The sequence below is a fragment of the Melopsittacus undulatus genome, chromosome 3 (assembly GCF_012275295.1).
Source record: "Melopsittacus undulatus isolate bMelUnd1 chromosome 3, bMelUnd1.mat.Z, whole genome shotgun sequence".
Classification (NCBI taxonomy): domain Eukaryota; kingdom Metazoa; phylum Chordata; class Aves; order Psittaciformes; family Psittaculidae; genus Melopsittacus; species Melopsittacus undulatus.
In genome coordinates, this window is record NC_047529.1 from 20392357 (window position 1) to 20412869 (window position 20513).

Below are 20513 nucleotides of genomic sequence, written 5' to 3' on the forward strand. Positions count from 1 at the left end.
AGAATTTCTTCCTAATTTCTGATTTAAATCTCCCCTCTTTCAGTTTAAAGCCATTGCCCTTTGTCCTGTCACTACAGGCCTTCATAAAAAGTCTTTTTCCATTTTTCTTATGAGTCCCCTTTCATACTGAAAGGTCACAACAGTCTCCCCAGAGACTCCTCTTCTCCAGCCTGAACAACCCCAATTCTCTCAAGGAGAGGTGCTCCCTCTCTCTGATCATTTCTGTGGCCCTCCTCGAGACCTGCTCTAACAGGCTTGCATCCTTCTTGTGCTGTGGACCCCAGAACAGGAAGCAGCATTCCTGGCAGGGTAAAGTAAGCTTTTCTCACTAAGCTTCTATTTTAAACTGTGAATCAGCCCATTGTGAAAACAAAGAATGGCCATGTACCTCCTAGCTACTTTACAGTTTGGCATCTTCAGCAAAGCTCATCAGTGTAAATTTGCTATCACCATAGAGAAGTGGTTGCAGAGACAACAGATGGGAAATCTTATTCACAACAAGGTCCTTGTCTCAGCTCCAGTGTTACTGATTTCAAGGAAGTCACGTTTGTTTTCATCAGGCTGGATGATATGTTATTACAGACATAATCCTCCCCCTCCCCCCCCCATTGATTTTAGTGTGCTCCCATAGATGCTTACTTGATGAGACAGGGGATCTGAAGGGTCTGGAAAGATGGAAGAGTCATGCCAGGAGTCAGTTGTGTTTACTGGGGGATTCACAGTGCAGTGATGAGAGACATGAGCACTGGCCACAATCTGTCCCTGAAGTGCAGCTCCAATCAAGGTCCCAAGCACTTCCATGGTCATTCCTAAAGAAGTAAGCACAAATGCACACTGAGGATGAGAATTTGTTTCTTCCACAGACTGCAAGCTTGCTCATTTGTCCCACTGAAAAGAAAACTCACCAAACCATTTTCTTTTACAGGAAACAACCAGAAAATGCAATACCAAGAGCATCAGAACAGAAGATGGGCAGTAATAGAACAGTTTCATGGAAAAAGAATTTTGTAATCTATTTTCTGATCAGCTTTTAGACGTCTGCATGGAAGATCTGCTTTTATTCAAGCTGCATGATGGATGCAGCTGAGATTAAGAGCCACAAGTGGATAACACAGGAACCTTTCATCTCAAGGACCAGGGCAGAACTACAGTGTTGAATGCCACTCTTCCGAAGCAGGACTAGGAGCCATGACATCAGGCTTTTCATCTTAAGCTTGACGGTAACTTGTGAAACATTTTTCAAGCCACGTATCTGATCAGACCTATAGGCTCTCCAAATGGTAAAATAAAACAGTACTTACTTCAGGCTTATGTCAGAAATAATACAGCTGCCAAGCTCCTGGAAACAGTAGATGCCGCTCTTAACTGTCTAAGACCAGAGTAAGGCAGAACTAGCCACCTTAGTCTCAGTGAATTATTCAGACCACTGGCACTTCAAGCACCATAAGAATAAGGAATCATCTAAAAAAAACAATCAAAGCTTCCATTTGGGAAAGTATAGATCTGACCATGGACATCCAGCTCATACTTCATGTACTAAAAAATCAATCAACAAGGTGGTTAGTTGTTACAGTTCCACTGCAGGCAAGTGGTGAATAAGCTGGGTTCTAGTCCCTTCTTACCCTGAGGGATTTCAAGCCTACCACTTCTGTTTCCATGCAATGTGGCCACACCCAGCATCCCCATGGCAGGGATATAAACCAAATTCCTGTTCTGTCTCCAGGCACTATTTACACATTTTGCTTAAAGATGGGGTTGAATATATTAACAGATTAGGAATAGGGACTGTGACTCCCTGATTATGAAGGAATGTTCTTCTCATTGACCTAAACATCAGGCTTTTTTTTCTATTTATTCTCTCTCAGTGTCTCTAGGGGCTCCATGTTCCTCTCTTAGAATCACCATGGGGGATTTTGAAGGACAAGTTCCATAGCAGGTTGTGTCCTGGTGGTTATCATACTCTTCCTGAAACTGACAGAAGTTTCAAAAGCTCCTGGACTCAGGTTTATTCAAGTTCCCTGCTCTGTAACAGACTTCCTCGGTGACCTTAGGCACATGCCTTTTTGTGTATCCCTGTGATGGAATAAAAATGCTTCTCCACCTAATGAGAGAGCAATGCACACATACTGTGAGGTGTTCAGACAGTGCAGTAACAAGGGCTGTATGTAGCTACAGAAGATCAAGTAAAGAAAAGGGAAGAGAGGGTCCTTTGGAGACTTTGGATCATTTAAACCATTGCTAGTATGCTCCCAAATAGAAAATGTTTCTGAATAGAAAATTTGAGGCTTCATGTGATATTAACTGAAACCAATGGGAAGTAAAAAAAACCCAACTTCTTCCCCGAATTTCACATTCAGTTTTACTGGCAATATTACAGTTCAGTCCATACATACAAAAGTGCTGACAGATGGTGAAAATCTTGACCTCAGCCTTATCTGACAGTCTCAGTTGGGCCTTGCAGAGCTTCAAAACTGTTGACTACTCAATGCAAACGCAATGCACCCAAGTAACACCTTTCATTCAAAACACCACCTACACATCTATAATCTTCATTAGGGCTCTACATCTGCATTTTACCAAACACTTGCATAGAATAAAACTCAGAATCATCATTAGAGGCAACAGAAGTACAACCATTATGAAACCTTACTTTCTAAGAAGTAGCAAGAACAGGTACATTTGAAAGTTCTCATGTGCTCAGAATTTAGAATTTATTACTTTCCACCTTAGCCAAGAAAGCTGATGTTTCAGAAAGCAGACTGTACCTTGAAGTAGGTTATATCTTGCCTAGAATGTAAGTAGGATTTATGGTAAAGCACCTTCGGAATCACAGTGAGAAGCAGGACAAAATTTGTACTGAGCAGTTCTGCTTGTCTCCAGCAGAGGGTAATGGAACCTCTGATCCCAACCTTTTTTTTTTTTTAAAGCACACTTTATATTACACAGCTGGTTTTCCTTAGAGTTGAAGAAATGTCTGAACAACTGACTGCATCCAAAAAAAGTCTATCAACAAGAAGAATTCTCTATGATCCCCAGAGAGAGGCAGAAGTATTTAAGTAAAACACTTGCTTAAAAAAAGAGGGGGGGGGGGGGAAGAGATTCTCACATAATCGTTGTCATTACAAGAAACTTGCTCCAAACAAATATAATTTCAAAATATACAAAATTATCAACATTTGAAACGTCAAAACTATGATTCATTTATTCACCCTAACTTGGCTTAGGAGAACAGCTGTACACTCAAAAGTTAAAGCCTTTCTGAATATTAAAATGACACTATAAATGCATACACCTCTCAGCCATAGAGTTCAACAGCTTTTACAAGCACAGATTTCATATGCCTGTGAAGCCTTGCATGGGACTAGCACATAGGAAAGTACATTTAGTTGGATCACAGCCTCTGAAGACATAAAACCAGACAACAGAAAACACTAGGTACATGGATTTAGTTAGAATTTAGGCCAGATGACTCAGAATACCATCAGTGCCAAAGAATATAACACAACTGGAATCTCCCACTGTTCAGTCCTGTCCTGTGACTGCTAGCCCAGACTTTCTGCAAATTACAACTGTTCCATATGCTGGAAAGGGATTGGGTTGCTCAGGGGGTGCTGTATCTAGAATTTCTGACATTACTTTTTTGGTACTTCTGGCCGTTTCATTGCGCCTCTGTGGTCTAGTTTTCAACATAAGCAAGTATGCTAAGGGTTAGGACTAATGGAAGAGAAAAGGGGTCTTGCCAGGAAGAGCAAACTGATGCAACAGCTACTCTAAAGCAATACTGAAGGACAAGTTAAAACATAAAAAGTATTTAATGTGATATTTGACTCTTTTCTCTTTACCTTGCTTAATGCTGGTGGCCACGAGAGACAGCAGTTACGTAGGAAAGAAGGTGTGAGATCAGAGCTGAAGAGAGTAGGCTGGAAAGAAGCTTCTTACATTCCATTTATGATCTATACAGGAAACCTTGCAAATACTTTTATTACACTTTTTTGGTCTGATCAATTTGCTTCGAAGCAAAAACTGTTTGGCTTTGGTTGCTAAAAGCCAGAGATATGGTCTGGAAGCCCTCATTCTTTTAACTAATCCGGAATGCTAGTTATACCACAGCAAGATCTGTCCTTAAACTACTTGGTTTAAATTAGAATTAAACAAACACAAATGAACTAAAAAGAGAGATTTCAGTCGGTGTGAACATGCATACAAAATTACTCTCCTTTTCTGATGAGGCTAATTGTCATGGTTCTATGAGTTCTAAAATTTTATCAGAGAAAACAGGTTTGGGATTTGAATTTATACCATGAAACACATAAACCTAAAGAAATCTGAACTGAAAAGAAAAAAATATTAAAAGAAAAAAAGAAAGGAAATACTTAAAATTATTTTCAGGCTTTCTTTAATTGAATCATGGAATGGTTGGGTTGGAAAGGACCTTAAGATTATTTAGTTACAATCCCCATGTCCATGGGCAGGGAAGCCTCACATTAGACCATGTTAATGAAGACCAGCACTTTGTTTTTTCCACTACAAATCACCTTTAAATTAAATCATTATTCCCTACCCTGGGTTGGATAAGACTGATTTTTATTGTTTTGCCTGGATAGCAATAAACCAGAAAGAGTTTGTAGCTAATCAGACAATTTAACAATAATGTCACCCATTTAGCTAGAAAAATGAAGCATTTACAAGGCAAAACAGTTTTCATTAGATACTAAACATCTCATATAAAAGTCCAGTTTAGGGACACAAACCATTAGGAACTTCCTATAGATAAAGAATGATTTGAAATAAACCTCAGCCCTAATCCACATGAGAAAGCCCAGATCACACTCACGGTACGCTGTTGCAGAATCTCTCTCCTTCTGGTCTGTGCTGAGAAACATGGTGAGGGCAGAGTACGGTACTTGGAATAACTATGTAAAATAAAAACATCACGTAGGAAATGTCAGGGTAAATACTGTATTCCTTTGATGTCCAGGAAAATTGTTTAATGCCACCTGGGAATTCACGTATTTAGAACACTGTAATTTTTAGCACAAGGTCCTCTCTTTTCTTTCTGTTTTGTAAAGTATATATAAAAGGAAAAAAGTATCTTTCATAACACAAATAGTAAATCATAAATTACCAAGAGGCTGTACCTTACTGCTATGCTCCTTCAGCTTCCTTGGGTAAGTTTCCTTCATAGATATGCTATGAAACATCTAGTTTTCTTTGTGCTAGGTAATTATTATGTTCCTAGCTTGAGCTAAATAACAGCAAGTAAAGCCATAATGAAGACAACGCAATCTTCCACTTTATTCAATATAGAAGACTTGAATCATCAAAGAATTTCAAGTATCTGTCTCACTAATTCTAGGAGATAATTGTGAAAACTACTTTGTTTTCAGCACCATTTTGTTGCACACTCCTTAATTTGAGTTAAGAATAGGTAGAAACACCCAACTGCTGTGCGCATACACTGACAAAAAGGTAGATGAGGAGTGTCGATTGTTTGTTTTTACAGCACTGTATCTAGTATGCTATTGATACCTTGCTGTAAAATCTGGGTGGAAACAATGCACTGGCAATATTTTTTTTTTTCAATGCCAGGTAAATGAGCCCCACTTTTATTGTAGGAGAAGCCTTAACTCCAGTAGTACTTCACTGAAAATAACTACTGAAGATTAAAGGCTTGACTTTATTTTTGGTTTGTAATCAGGTGAGCGGGACAATGTCCACAGAGTTGAGCTTTAAAAAACACTTCTAAAATCTCGGAACATACAGGCCAAACTCTCAGACTACCATAAAGTGGAAGTGTGACATGAACCTGCTTGAGGAGTCAAAATATCTGTGGTGTTTCCACCACCACAGATATCAGTAATCAGGCAAACTAACTTTTGTATTTCTCACCCTACTCTGTTCATGCAAAATGCGTTTCTGTTCCCCTCCATCAAACATGGCAAGTGTATACATTTTTAAAGCTCTGCCATGGAAAACCTGTGTTTTTCCTTCAAAAAGAGAGAAGGAAGGAAATTATTTTAATCAATTAATTAATGTATTCTGCACCATCTTTCTACAGAGGAAACAAAGGATCTAGGGAAACATTCCACCTTAATAGAAGAATACAGAATTCCCAGGTCCAACAGACATGTATAGAGGAGAAAAGCCAAAGTCAAACAAGAAATACAATTTAAAAGTCTGGGAACAACTTTTTCAAGATGTGATCCAGTGAAATTCAATCAGCAATGATACACCCTGCCAAATTGCTATGCAGCTGTAGCACTTCAAGTCCTAATCTGCTGTGTACTACTGCTTTGCACTGAAGGGACCTTGTTTCACCTTGATACTGGCTACAAGACAAAACAGACAGATGCAACCCTTACACGTACAGTATGGAACATGTCAGAGAAGTTCTTTGGGATCCACTGAAATGATGGCTTCCGCATAAATATTGCAAGTTCTGGGCTGTATTAAAAAAGAATCATCTGTTCAAACTCTTCCTAACCAACCAAAAATATCGTGGTGACTATTATCAGTACTATTTCAGCCATGCTACCCTGACTTTCAATTGCCTTCTAGTTTGACTCAAAATACCCAGAACTAGAGCCTCAAACCTACCCAGCCTCCTAATCTTCTCCTGAAAATTGAAGTTATGAGAAGTTATATATCCAAGTGGAATTAGGAATCCAAAAATCTGAGTGTTTTTGTGGATCTATACAAGAATGAGTTGAGTATCTAGGGCACTGCCAATGAAAGTGAATGGAGGTGATCTCTCCAAGTTAGCAGGTCGTATGCCAAAGAAAGCATGGGCAGAAACCATCAACCATCAGAGAGTCTGATAAAACGACATCTGCCTATCTCTTAAACTCACTGGAAGTTGACATCAGCTATGAAGCTTTTCTGAATTTCAATTTAATAAATCCGAATTCATTAACATAGACAGAAAACAAACAAATTACTACTGAGAACATCATGGCCTGTAATCTACTTACAGTCGTCAGTGCTTGGAAAAGGCAGTAGAAAGTCAAGTACCATGCAACTCTTCCTGATACAAAAGGAGGCAGGAACCACATAAAAAAGTAGGACACTATTGTGAAGGGTGTACATGCCAGCATCCTGCAAACAAGATTAACAAGCATCAACAATCTCAACCTAATGATAGCAAAACCCATTAAAATTTTCTGCTAAAAGTCAGTATAATGCAATTTATTTTATGTGCAATTTTTCTGACTATAATAATGCCATGGTTTAAAGTATTAAACATTAAAGTGCATTACATACACAAATTAGTATAAAAATACACAACTACTTCCATAAAATTGAAAAAAACCTGAGCAAATGTGAAGGAAATGAGCTATACTTAATATCGCAATGAGTACACATAACAGCATACATGTTAACTGCACACCATGCCTTAGCACATGTTTCAGACTACACATTTATTGGAAAGAACCACTGAAAATTAAGTTTTATTGTCACATGTCTTTGCGTACTTCAGGAATTTTTATATGAGCCTACTTACTACCAAGTATCCCCTCTTGCAATTTTAATGCCTTCAGTTTTCCTCTCAACTTTGCCTCTTCATTGCTACTTCAAGCAAGTGCAAACATGTCAATAGAGTTAAAAATGCTGAAAACAGCATAAAAGATAATGGACAGTCCACTGCAAAAGTTCCTACAGCCTGTATCTACCTGGGTGTATAATAATATATGATTATTTCAGTCAGGTGAAGTTCCCAGCAGTGGAAAAAGGGAAATATAACCCCCATTTTCAAGAAAAGGAAAATGGATGACCCAGGGAATTACAGACCAGTCAGTCTCACCTCTGTGCCTGGCAACATCTTGGAGCAGATTCTCCTGGAAGGCATGCTAGGGCACATGAAAAACAACAAGGTGCTTGGTGACAGCCAGCATGGCTTCACTAGGGGGAAATCCTGCCTGACCAATTTGGTGGCCTTCTATGATGGGGCTATGGAACTGATGGATGGGGTAGAGCAGTTGATGTCATCTACCTGGACTTGTGAAAAGCGTTCGACAGTGTACCACAAGACATCCTTGTCTCTAAATTGGAGAGACATCAATTTGATAGATTGACCATTCAGCAGATAAAGAACTGACTGGATGGCCACACACAAAGAGTTGTGGCCAATGGCTCAATGTCCAGCTGGAGACCAGTAACGAGTGGTGTCCCTCAGGGATCGGTGTTGGGACCGGTCTTGTTCAACATCTTTGTTGGTGACATGGACAGTGGGATTGAGTGTCCCCTCAGCAAGTTTGCCGATGACACCAAGCTGTGCGGTTTAGTTGATACGCTGGAGGGAAGGAATGCCATCCAGAGGGACCTTGACACACTTGAGACGTGGGCTGATGCCAACCTCATGAAGTTTAACCATGACAAGTGCAAGGTCCTACACCTGGGTCAGAGCAATCCCAGGCACAGCTACAGGTTGGGCAGAGAAGAGATTCAGAGCAGCCCTGCAGAGAAGGACTTGGGGGTGCTGGTTGATGAGAAAATGAACATGAGCCGGCTTCAGTGTGTGTTCACAGCCCAGAAAGCCAACCGTATCCTGGGCTGCATCAAAAGGAGGGTGACCAGCAGGTCAAAGGAGGTGATCCTGCCCCTCTACTCTGCTCTCGTGAGACCTCACTTGGAGTATTGTGTGCAGTTCTGGTGTCCTCAACGTAAAAAGGACATGGAAATGTTGGAACAAGTGCAGAGGAGGGCCACAAGGATGATCAGGGGCTGGAGCACCTCCTGTATGAAGACAGGCTGAGAAAGCTGGGGCTGCATGGAGACCTCAGAGCAGCCTTCCAGTATTGAAATGGGTTGCTCAGGAAAGTTGTGAATGCTCCATCCCCGGCAGTGTTCAAGACCAGGTTGGATGAAGCCTTGGGTGACATGGTTTAGTGTGAGGTGTCCCTGCCCATGGCAGGGGGTTGGAACTAGATGATCTTAAGGTCCTTTCCAACCCTAACTATTCTATGATTCTGTGATTCTATAATTTGCTCTATTTAACTCAACAGCAAACTCCTAATCACTTCAAACAAAACAGGATTATCTTCAGGTGAGGAAGGTGGCTTTAAAAAAAAAGAAACACAGAAATTTAAATTCCAGACATTGCCATTAACCAGCAATTAATTATATTAGTCTAAAACTAATTTCAGGCAAAAACCACTTGTCAAACTCCATGATATGGAAGGACATGATAAGGACTTCAGAGGACAAGGGGGAATGGTTTTAAACTGAAAGAGGGAAGATTTAGATGAGATATTGGGAAGAAATTCTTTCCTCTGAGGGGAGAGAGCCACTGGCATAGGCTACCCAGAGAAGTGTGGCTGCCCCATCCCTGGCAGTGCTCAAGACCAGGTTGGATGGGGCTTTGACCAACCTGATCTAGTGGAAGGTGACACTGCAGGGGGTTTGGAACTCAGTGATCTTTAAGGTCCTTTCCAACTCTAACCATTCTATCATTATATGAAGTGGTTTGACGCTACTACATCCTAAAAGCCTGAGCTGCAGCAGCATCAGGGCTTTCCTGCATTCTTGTAAATCAATGTAGTTATATTACCAAAATCCCAATTTAAAAAATGTCCAAACACATACAAGGGAAAACAGATAAATCCCTTCACAACAGCACTACTGACATTGGGGGTCAGCTGATTATTTTGCAATCGTGAACTCAAAACCTGGAATACAAAAGAGTAATGTGGGTAAATAGTTTAGTAAAACAATGGCTTTCCCACAGTGCTCTTTGGGATGGACAGCTTCACTGGGAGCTGAGCATTTACAAGTGCCAGGTTCTGGTATTCTCTGGTATTCTCCCTTCATTCCCCAGGACATAGTTCATATACAGCTGGTCAGCAATGGAAAAAACAAATATGGATAAAATCCTAACACATCTCTGGGAATCTACCTTCCTCTCCATGTGAGCTCTTCCTGACTGGTATCCAGACAAAGTCACCACAGTAAAATATTTTCATAGTGAATTTTTCTTGCAACTTTTCAGCAATAACCCTTTTAGTATTTCCCCCCCGCTCATCCTTTTTCCACATTCTCCTTTTCTTGTTAATGTCAGTGAGTTTTCAGAGCCCTGCTGAAGTTGCTTAATATCTGATTGTCTATTATCTCCTTTGACAAAATATTTGACCAGGTTTGGGCATTTCAAGTCAATGTTGGCTTATGCCTTTTAAACACATCACATTAAAGAGATCAGTAGTGATGGATGAATTCTTATTATATTGAGCACAGTATTAACCTATAGTTAAACGCTCACCTTCTTTACTAATGTTCTTGCTTTGCTGGCAAGCCTTTCTGACTGAGCTAATTCCATTGCTAATTTTTTGCTTTGTATAAATATGGTCTGATCTCCAAAGTGTAGGAACAAAACTCTCATGAAAAGAATTACCATTGCCAAAAAGACTCAGACAAAATCCTTCTGGAAAGAAAGGATTTTTGCACTGTTTGATGAACGCATATTAAAGGCTGGGTTAGATAAGCACCTTTCCTGTAAGAAATACTAATTGTACAGTCGTTGGTTTACAGTGCAAAGGCCTGGTCTCAGCTTTTGATGCTTCTGTTAGAACGGAGTTATGCTAACATCAATTTTACACTAACAATAAACACATGTATCTGCAGTATTTTCAGAAAACTGAAAAAAAAACCAAACCAACAAACAAGAAGAGGTATCAGAATACATCTAATGGCATTTGTATAAAAATGTTATTCCTTTCTTTTTCATTAACTCTGTTACTTAGTTAAGTCAGTGCACATTAAAAAGCACTCCATTTACCTGGCCACAAACCAAATCATGAAAAGAGAAACAGCAGTGAGCTCCTCTTTTCCCATGGGGCTCTTGACAAAAAGCTTATCTTTGACTTGAAGGCCCTGTTCCTGCTGGAGCCAGGAGCAGTTGACCTCTCAGCCATCCTCCAGCATGTACTTGCCTTCTACTCTTTGTCAGATATAAGGTGCCCACAGACAAGTTTCTGTAGCTGTAAAACCACATGACAGCAAGACAGCCACTATCCAAAAAACTGGTTTATTTTCCATTAAAATTCAACTTTTTTTTGCTCAGCATAACACATTTACTCTTAGATTTCTGTTGTGAATCAAGTGTAGGGGTTGTAACAATTCCAGACATCTTACAAATGCATCCTTACAGTGCTTGAGATAAGGAGTCTTTCAGCACTGCTCCATTTCACAACCTGCTCAAATCTCCCCTTGACTTCCAAAACATAAAACCCCCAATAAATAAATACCCTATGGCACAGACGAGCTTGGGTTCCTCTAACATGGACCAATCCTTTCCAATCTCCTTCCCACACAAGTAACATTCATTCTTCTAACCTCTCCCTGTAGCACATGGACAGCACATTGTACTAGCCAGAGTGCATACAGGGAATAAGTACATCACAGTGAAGCATCACACTGTCCCTTCAGAAATACCGATCAAAATCTTACATCTCAATCATTATAAAAGTCATGGTGATTTGTAGTTAAGTATTTTGATTGCAGGGATGCAAGAGAAGCGGGACCAGAACAAGTGCTGTAAGGAGGCACACAGAGAGTGCCAGGGCAGTGCTAGTTGTTGAGCCCTTCAGCACTACGATGTCACATCTGTCCCACACATATGCACACATCCTTTACTGAACTGGAGAGTGTAGAGATTTAAAGTTAACAGAGCTCCTGGGAGGCTGATGTGAGAAGTGAAGGCACACGAGGACACAAGTATAAATGAGTTCTAACTTTGTGGAGGAGTGAAGCCAAACTAAAGGAATCTATATAAAGATGAAAATTCAACTACAGATTCAAGAAAGTTTTAGATCTGAGCTTCCAGCTTTGTTAACAACATGGTGTTTTGGCTTTTTTTGTTTGTGTGGTAGAAAATCTATTCTGTGTCTTCACGGGTGGCAAAGTTAAATATATGACATGACAATTTTTCTTCTTGATTTTTTATAGATAGAATGAATACAATCACTGTTGTCTGGGAAACAGGCAAAGAAAAATGAGTCTAATTCAATAAGGTGACTGCACGATCATACCACACACACAGTATTCCTACATGTTCCTGTATATATGCAAATATATGTACACACTGATTCTTACCAAGGCATAAGCCGTCCAATTTTTGTCCATCTACTTTTGCTAATAAAAAAGCCAGCAACAGGATCAGTAACTGCACCTGAGGCTTTGCCAATGAACAGCACCAAAGAGGCATGAAATGGAGTTATCTGAAAGTACAGACAAAATACTGTAAACAACAGCCATTGTTTCACAACACAATAAAACAGTATAAAGCAACTTTCCAGAAAAAAAAAAACCCACAACAGTGTTTCAAGAATAATGAGAGTTCATTTACAAAACAGTCTGCTGCTGTCATAAAAATTACTATTGATTATCCATAGCAAACAAATGAGACATTAGGATGGGCACTGGGCAAGAAGAGATAAAAAGAGAAAAGTGTAAGGAGGGAGAGATTATGAATGTGTTTAGAACCAGGAAAATCAGTCAGATAGTCAAATAGTAGACTAAAGTCCTTCTTTAAGTCAAAAAACCTGTCAGAGTCCCTCTGTCATTATCCCCTCACCTTGTTCTCCACACAGGCTGATTTCCCCATATCTTTATCTTGACCTGACCTAAATGAAAGTAGAGGAAGCTATTTACATGCACTTATGTTTTTGCATCTCTCGAGATTACCAACTGGCACGTGGCTGTGGCAGGGGTTGTAGCACAGCAGACTTAATCCTCTTAGAACTGAACTGTGACAACCAAACAGCATAAGGCACATCTGTTCAAGTGTAAGTTGCCAGCACATGTCCAACAAATCTCACTTGAAAAATGTCCACAGATTACATAAGAATAAAATGGCCAAGCAGAAAAACCTTTGAAGTTAACCCAGGAAGATCATACTTAAGTGCCCATATAGAAACAGTTTATCCCAGGCAATGTAGTTATTTTTCCCATTTATCTGTAGGGAGCTTAGGAACTCATATCATATGATGTTTAAAAAGGTAGGTTCTCTTCCAAGTGCTCAGTTTGTGCCACTGAAACTACAGGCCTGAAAAATGTTATTGAGAACTATACAAATATGAATATCTCTTAAATCAACTAATCAGAGACAGCTGAAACATCCTATGCAGCTTAAACAGTGACAGACAAACCCTCTTAATCTATATGCTTCTTCATGTTATTGGTGCTCTGACACAGCAGGAAGCCTGGTGAATGCTGCTAATACAACACCAAGCTTGATCTAGTATCTCCTGCTTTTCCATGGAGCTTATTGCCTCCTAGGCAGCACCATACAGTTTCCAGGTGCTGCAGGTCCCAGCGTGCAGGATTTGCTGTAGGTATTCCCTCAGAGGTGAAAGAAGAAAGTAATAATCTCTAAATGTCCTGGATGGCCTTTATAAAATGAAGGTGCTATGTGCTTTTTAATCACACCTGTTAAATTTTAGCCTAAATTAGGCATTGCAGGGGCAGCCAATCTTTCTGACACCACCACCTACAAGACCCATACTCTGCACTAAAAAGCTTATGAACAGGGAAGGACTGGGAATGGTAGCCTGCAGCAGGTAATGACAGCGGCTCTTGGAGCACCCTATTGCTACACTGTAGCATAGGGCTGGGATTAAGCTTTGGACTGTGTCATACAGCAGTTTGCTGATGTTCACATTATCCACCTTTTCCAACTTGTGCCCTCCCACAGCCAGGATGACAAATAACCTACCAACCCTAAGGCAGACTTGCCTGGAAGGCTGCACTGGAACTGCTCAGAAGTCACTAGAAATGGGAAAACCAAAACAAGAACAAAATACCAGTCAGAAAGATATGGGAGTCAAAATGCTGCAGTTATGAGGGACACCGGGACAGAAAACTTCAAATTAGGTGGGTTTCACACTGGTATTTTGTTCAAATAATCTGAATAGACAGAAAGCAAGTAAGTAGATATTAAAAGAGGTGTCAGAGAGCCTTAAAGAAAATTAAAACCTCCCTTATGTTAGGAGTGACATCTGTGCAGTCACACTGTCTTCACCATCAGTTTGGACTTACACATCCATTGGCTCCATTTTCTTAGCCCTTAAATCCAGCCAGTATCTATCAGCACCAATACCAGAAACTTGTCAGTGTTAATAAAATATGCTAAATTCATTCATCTCTAAGTAGGCAAAAATTAAATACAGGTAGAAACTACAACATTACATGCTCTCCCCTGAAAATATGTGGAAAACACCACAGGATTTTAGAACTGTTTATTAGGCCTTTAAAAAAAACCTGTCCCAGCAGGATTACTTCAGAGAACAAACTAAACCCTCAAGGAACAAATAACTAAGCCCCTTAATGAAGCAGGAAGTGTATCATTACAAACATTAAGCAAAATTATTGGGTTTCAGTAGGAACTTGTTAACAAAATAATGTAATTTATTTAGGTAGTGTCCAAAGATGCAAGAATGTGTATGTTGTCCAGAAAGCTGGGGTTCCAAACACAGAAAGAAATAAACAGTCCCTGCCTTCAAAAGTTTTCAGTTTCTGGGATAAGCAGAGAGCTGGGAAATTGCCATATTTATAAGCACCCTGAGAAAATTGTATTAGTGTCTTTCTCATTTGGTTCATGTTTCATGATATCGTAGAATGGTTTGGGTTGGTTAAAGATCATCTAGTTTCAACCCCCTGCCATGGAAATGGACACATTCCACTAGACCAGGTTGCTCAAAGACCCATCCAACCAAATGGAAGTGTTGCCATTTTTATCAAGTAAGTCCCACTTCAGCTTCTGATAGCAGACTTTTATGGGAAAACCATAAAGCCAATCTTTCGGACACCTCCACTCCCCCAGTCACAATATCCTGTCTTTCTACATCTTAAATAGTAAAACAGGAAATGATATCTAATCCAGAGCGTCCCGCTCTTTCCAGCAAATAGTGTCATCAGTGCTGAAAGCCACACGTATTGTTTCAGCTACAGCTGTTCTCACAGTCCCTGCAAGTTGACCTCATGTCCCTAAAATCCTTTTTTCTATCTTACAGTATTTTATTGCTCCCACCTAGTTACAGTGCAGATGTGCAAGACAATCCAAAACAGTAAAAAACACTTATGGATTGATTTTCTTTCTCTGTTGTCCTGGTCTAGCAGGAGCAGCTGAAAGTCAGATGAACGGGACGACTCCTACTGCTTTGTTTTACCATGTCTGCTCGTGCATGAGAAAGCCACAGATTGGAAGAACCTTCACAAAGGATAACTTAGCTTTCTTTTGCAAAGAAATTATCTTACACCAAATGAAATTTCTGTGAAATTATGTTGGCTACTTGATGCAACTGTAGTGATTTGTAACTAAACCAAATCTGCAAAACTTCACAATCTCAACATGCTGTTATTAATGTTTCAGATATCTCATGTATTACACTGACTCTTTACAAAGAGAACTGCTTCCTCTCATGTTTGCAAGTATGTGAGCTCTGTAGCTCCTAAAGCTCTACTAATGATCCCAAACTAAAAGCAAGTAAAGGCCACTTCATGACAGAAACTAAACTAGTGAAAAAGAAATTTATTTCTTGACAAGTTTATGCAGTTTCCAGGATGCTGGATAGCTAGAGGAAATAATACCAAGACAATTTAAAAGGTTTATTAGCTAACTCACCGTTTATTATTCCATTGACATTGTTGACAACATCAGAACCGAGGTAAGTCTACAATGTACAAAGGTTTCTTGTACTACTTACATGGGCTATGTCTAGCAGGTAGATCTGGAGGAAGAAAGCAGTAGCACTCCCTGCCACTTGGTTTGGGGCGCCTCCTATTGCATAGCATAATTTGCTGCAAATTGACAGCCTGTAATCCTGTTCAAGATGAAGCAGAAAAAACATAAGTTACACGACGTAAGAAAAAAAAAAAGGTACAGGAGTTAAAAGCTACAGAAGTTATAAGGTTAAAATTTGGTTAACTCCAAAATCATGGATTCACTTCATAGTCATTGCACTAATAAATCCATATGTCCTCAACACCTATCATCAACAGACATTTGTATGCTCATTGCTTTGATTTTTAATGGCTCTCTTCCTTAATTTAGCTCCTAAAACCAGATTACTATGTTCCTACAAGGGAATCTAGGCTTACCTCCCTGATCCTCACAAGCGATTAAGAACCAACAAGTCTACAAACAAGCAAGACGCAGACGTACATATACTGTTACACTATATTGTCTTTGAATGTTTAAATCAAATTATTTTTAAAGATTTCTTTTTACTTTTTAAAAAATATAATTTCTTATATTAATATCTCAGACCATGATAACTGATACATACTCTCATATTCTCATAATTAGACAACATTCATAGAAGGAAAGTTCCACAGTCAAATGCAGACTGAAGAGATCCCAAATATTTGTGCTCTGTTCCCTCCTGGCATCAGAATGGTCTGGCTTGGAAGGGACCTTAAATCTCATTTAGTTACAACCCTGTTCCCACAGGCAGGAACACCTTCCACTGGACCACACTGATCAAAGCCCCATCCAACCTGGCCTTGAACACTGCCAGGGATGGGGCAGCCACAGCTTCTTTAGCAACCTGTGCCAGTGCCTCACCATCCTCACCATGAAGATTTCTTCCTTATGTCCCTCTTTCAGTTTATAAACCACTGCTCCTTGTCCTTTCAATAGCTAAGGCCAAGATAACACAGAAAAAGTAAATGCCTCTATATATAGCATACACAATTCCAAAATCTTTTTATAACACAAAGAATGTTAAGATTTTAACAATTACTTTTATTAAAGTTGTGGTACAGGAAACAGTCAACCAAGATCCAAACTTACAGGCTGTAGGCAGCACTCCTGTCTTTACACCAGTTTCATGATTATAAAATCTACAATCTTAATACATCTTTCAGAAAAGCAGTCTCACTGTGATTCCACACACTCCTAGGATGCTGCTCAACTACCTTCTGAATCACATTCCCAGATCACCTTTAGCTTAATACTTTGGTCACAGCAGTACGTAAGTAGGTGAGTTTTCACTAGAATTTGTTTATGAATGTTATTTACAGAATCAAATAAGCTGTCAGACACAGCCTACAGAGATATTGCATGCAGTCACCCACAGAAATGCAGGGCATCAGCAGTTCATGAACTTCGTAAAATGGAGGTTACATCCTGATCACTGTTCAATACCTGTTTTCCTTTTATTTTGCCTAATTACTTTTGGAACTCATTCAGCTATTAAGCCATAATGCACCATGGCAGTTCTATGCATGACTGACAGTTACGATGTAAAGAAATGCTACCACATTCACTGCAGATCCTCTGCCTAGCAATTTAACTGAATGCCCCTGAGTTTTTATCTGCTGAGGAATAATCATTCAGAGTCTACATTCTGGTGTCACTTTCCAAAAGCAGCAGCCCATAATCTGTTTTGACTCTCCACATGGAAGTTATATGGTAATCACTATGTTTTCTACCTCAGTATCCTATGAGACAGTGGTAAAAATGAAGGTAGGTCTCTGCACCAGTAAAGCTGGTACTTTTCCTTCTTTTTAGCTTCCTGGGCTTACATATAAGAGTAGAAAAGACAGACATGGAAGTTGTCTGTTAAGGATCTAGAGGATTCAGCCCCTAGCCTTGGTTGATTTTACATGATATTGCTAATAAATGGCACCAGAAACTGTCTTGAGAAAGATAACATCACATCTGTACAGAGCGGTGTGATCAATGGCAGTCACTAGCCACGAGCAGCTAACAGGGCTTTCCCTGTTGAACTTCCCTGCTGCATTGCTTCCTCAAGCAATAGAAATTGCTCAATTTCTGTGAAATCCAGTGAAAGCTTTCACCTGTGTAAGTTTGGCAGTAAGTACTCAGAAAATTCACTGGAGATCTGGATGTGTAGGCAGCGGTCAAATAAAGAACAAAATACAAAGTATTTACAATGAAAATTTTGTTTTGAGACCCCTGTGGTGTAGTTGAATGTCAACATCAAATTGCTTCTACAAGCTGTAGAAGAAACATGAAAAGATGAAGTGGGATGTAAGAGAAAGGAGGGTCAAATTAAGTTATAATCTTTTTTTGTTCTCAGATTAATTTGACAGTTTTATACTTCTACATGCCCCCATCACATCAAAATTAATTGTGTTTCATGGTAAACCAAGAAAGCGTAATAGTAAGGAGATTTGCTTTTGCTCCTTAATTAGAAGAATAAGGTTGAACATTGTCATAGAAAATGAATGCATCTCATACACTGTGGTTCCTTTATTTTTAATTCTCTTGTAAGTTAAAACCCTATTTTTGTTTCTTGTACATGTTCCTCCCCCCAACAGAATAAAAATTGAATACAGTGGTTATAACAGACCATCTTATTTCTAAAGAAAGTATTTAAGCACACTGAAAACAACTCTTTGCAACTTTGTGGATATACTGCATGCACATTATGGGCATAGGGAACAGCCCCATTTTGTCCTAAGCTATTCTTTATCAGTTGAGTCCAGAAGTGAGCCAACGAGTAATTTTAAAGCAGTAAGAAGAGAGCAAAACCTGTGACTCAAAGATAAACACTAGTCTAGGTTTATCTGAGAAACAATGAAAATGTAGCTAAGGAGGAGCAGCTTTTGAGTCAGCTTTTCTCTCAACACAGAATACTGGCAATGTTTCTGTTCTGTGAGTGACCATACAACTAACTGCCTCAACTCTGTGTGACAGTCACAGGCAGCATCCCAGGTCTCTCACATCAAGTATCTTGAAGACTATTCAGGTTTCTTAGCATCATCAGCCCACCCCTGAGTGAAAGAAGTGACAGAAGCAGGGCTTGGTTGTAGACACCTAGCAAAGGCATGAATGAGGCAGGATACAGTAGTTCTTTCCCAGGATACCCTTGCAGCTGCCACAGACCTAACACTGAGGAGCTCTGTGAGCCAAAGATGGAATATCTGTCTAAAAATCTTCAGGTTTCTCCCACGAATCCACTCTTTGACACTTTCAGAACACAAAACTTCAAGCCAGAGCAACGTGCGCCCACAAGGTCCGATGAGCTCCATGGTTTGAATGCCCTCCACCACATTGTTAGGTTTACTTTGGTCCCTCTGTTTAGAAGCTTCCCCTTTTCCAGTTTGATCAGATGCCCCCTCAAAAGCCACAGAGCGAGAGGGGTCCTCACTCACTTCTCACCTCCCTCTCCAACTTCTCTCTCGACAGGTACGGCACCTGAAGAGGAAGCATTTAGATACTCTCTCCCTCGCAACACACATCTGCAAGTTCTAAGTTGATGAGGCTGTCTGAAGAGAAAGATCCCATCCTGCCCGCACCTCTCCTGCAACCCACCTGCCTTGATCACAGAGTCCCGAAGGAAAGGGTGTGGAAAGGGACCCTAGATGGACACCCACCCCCGAGATGGGCAGTAAATATCATGCAGTGCACTCGAAGGACAATACCAGAGTTTCACCGAGCTGCCTGGTGAGACAGAAGGCTGGTGGTAAGGGCTGAAGAGCTATTTCAGATACCCGGCTGAGACAGGCTGCGCCGCGCAAAAAGCACTAACACAGCACACGGGTTGCCCCAACCCCCGACAGTGCCCACCAGGGTCGTCCCCATAACCTGCCGGCGATGAAAACTAGAGCTGGACCCCATCCCCTTACCTCCTCCGCCGGGCGCTCCGGGCTGCCCTTCGCAGCCCCGGCCATGGCACAGCGGACAGACCACCCCCGTCCTGCACCTGCGTGCCCGGGGCGGGGCGCGGAGGGAAGGCGAGGGACAGCGCATGGCGTCGTGCTCCCGCCCTCCCGCAGCCTCTGGAGGGGCAAAGGTACTGATTGCTGCCCTCCGAGCTCGGGAGAGGGCATTCCCCACGGGAGGAGCTCTCTCCCCGCCTCGGGTCAGGGCTGCACAGCCGAGATCGCCGAGCCTGCAGCGCCAGCAGCCCCTCCGCCTCAGTCCCTTCATGCCACCTCCACTGTGGAGAGGAGCAAGGCTGCTCCTCACTTTTGCCTGCGGTGGCTGCCGCGGGAGCCGCCCGCGAGGTTAAACCCTGCCTGTACAGCTCTGTTCCTGCTCACCGACCAGCCCGCGCGTCCCAGGGGCCACCACAGCACCAGCCCCGCCGGTCCCCTCAGCGGCACCGCGGCTCCTGCCTGGCCCCGCAGGGAGTGCGCCCTCATCGGGTTGAAGGTTCCTGGGGCTGTTTTCACTCCAAGTGTAAAAACATCAGCTCTGCCCTTTAAAGAGATGCAGTTTCCTGACTGATGTGAATTTGTAACCACGCCTGCCAGCAATGCTGCCGTCTGTCAACTGGACCCGAGATCACACTTGACCCAGGAAACAGCCTGTGGAAAGAACTGGTGCTGCTGCCTTCGGAGGCGGTGGAGCCGACACCCTTCTTCAGGCAGCAAAAGCTCATCACCCCTTTTGCCCACAGGAAAAAGGGCTTGTAAGCATGCTCCGTACCAAGGGAAAAAAAACCAAAACAACTGCATTTTGAAGTGTGAACTCTTTCAACAGCCTGAGAAAAGATGGGTTAAACAAGCCAACAAGTACCCGAGGACTGGTGATCTGCTCAAGTAAGCTT

The 20513-nt window shown here is 41.1% G+C and overlaps 1 protein-coding gene across 1 annotated transcript in view; it reads right to left on the reverse strand.

The window, feature by feature from the left end:
• MFSD2B (MFSD2 lysolipid transporter B, sphingolipid) overlaps positions 1–19714 on the reverse strand; it is a 36027-nt gene extending 16313 nt beyond the window's left edge. Inside the window, exons 1-6 of the mRNA XM_005146442.4 lie at positions 19588–19714; positions 15696–15812; positions 12085–12209; positions 6972–7095; positions 4835–4913; positions 640–809 (exon numbers count right to left, since the gene is read on the reverse strand). Coding sequence (XP_005146499.1) covers positions 640–809; positions 4835–4913; positions 6972–7095; positions 12085–12209; positions 15696–15812; positions 19588–19632 — 660 coding nt within the window. The 5' untranslated portion in view covers positions 19633–19714. The remainder of the gene's footprint in view (positions 1–639; positions 810–4834; positions 4914–6971; positions 7096–12084; positions 12210–15695; positions 15813–19587) is intronic.
• Positions 19715–20513: the final 799 nt, after the last annotated feature.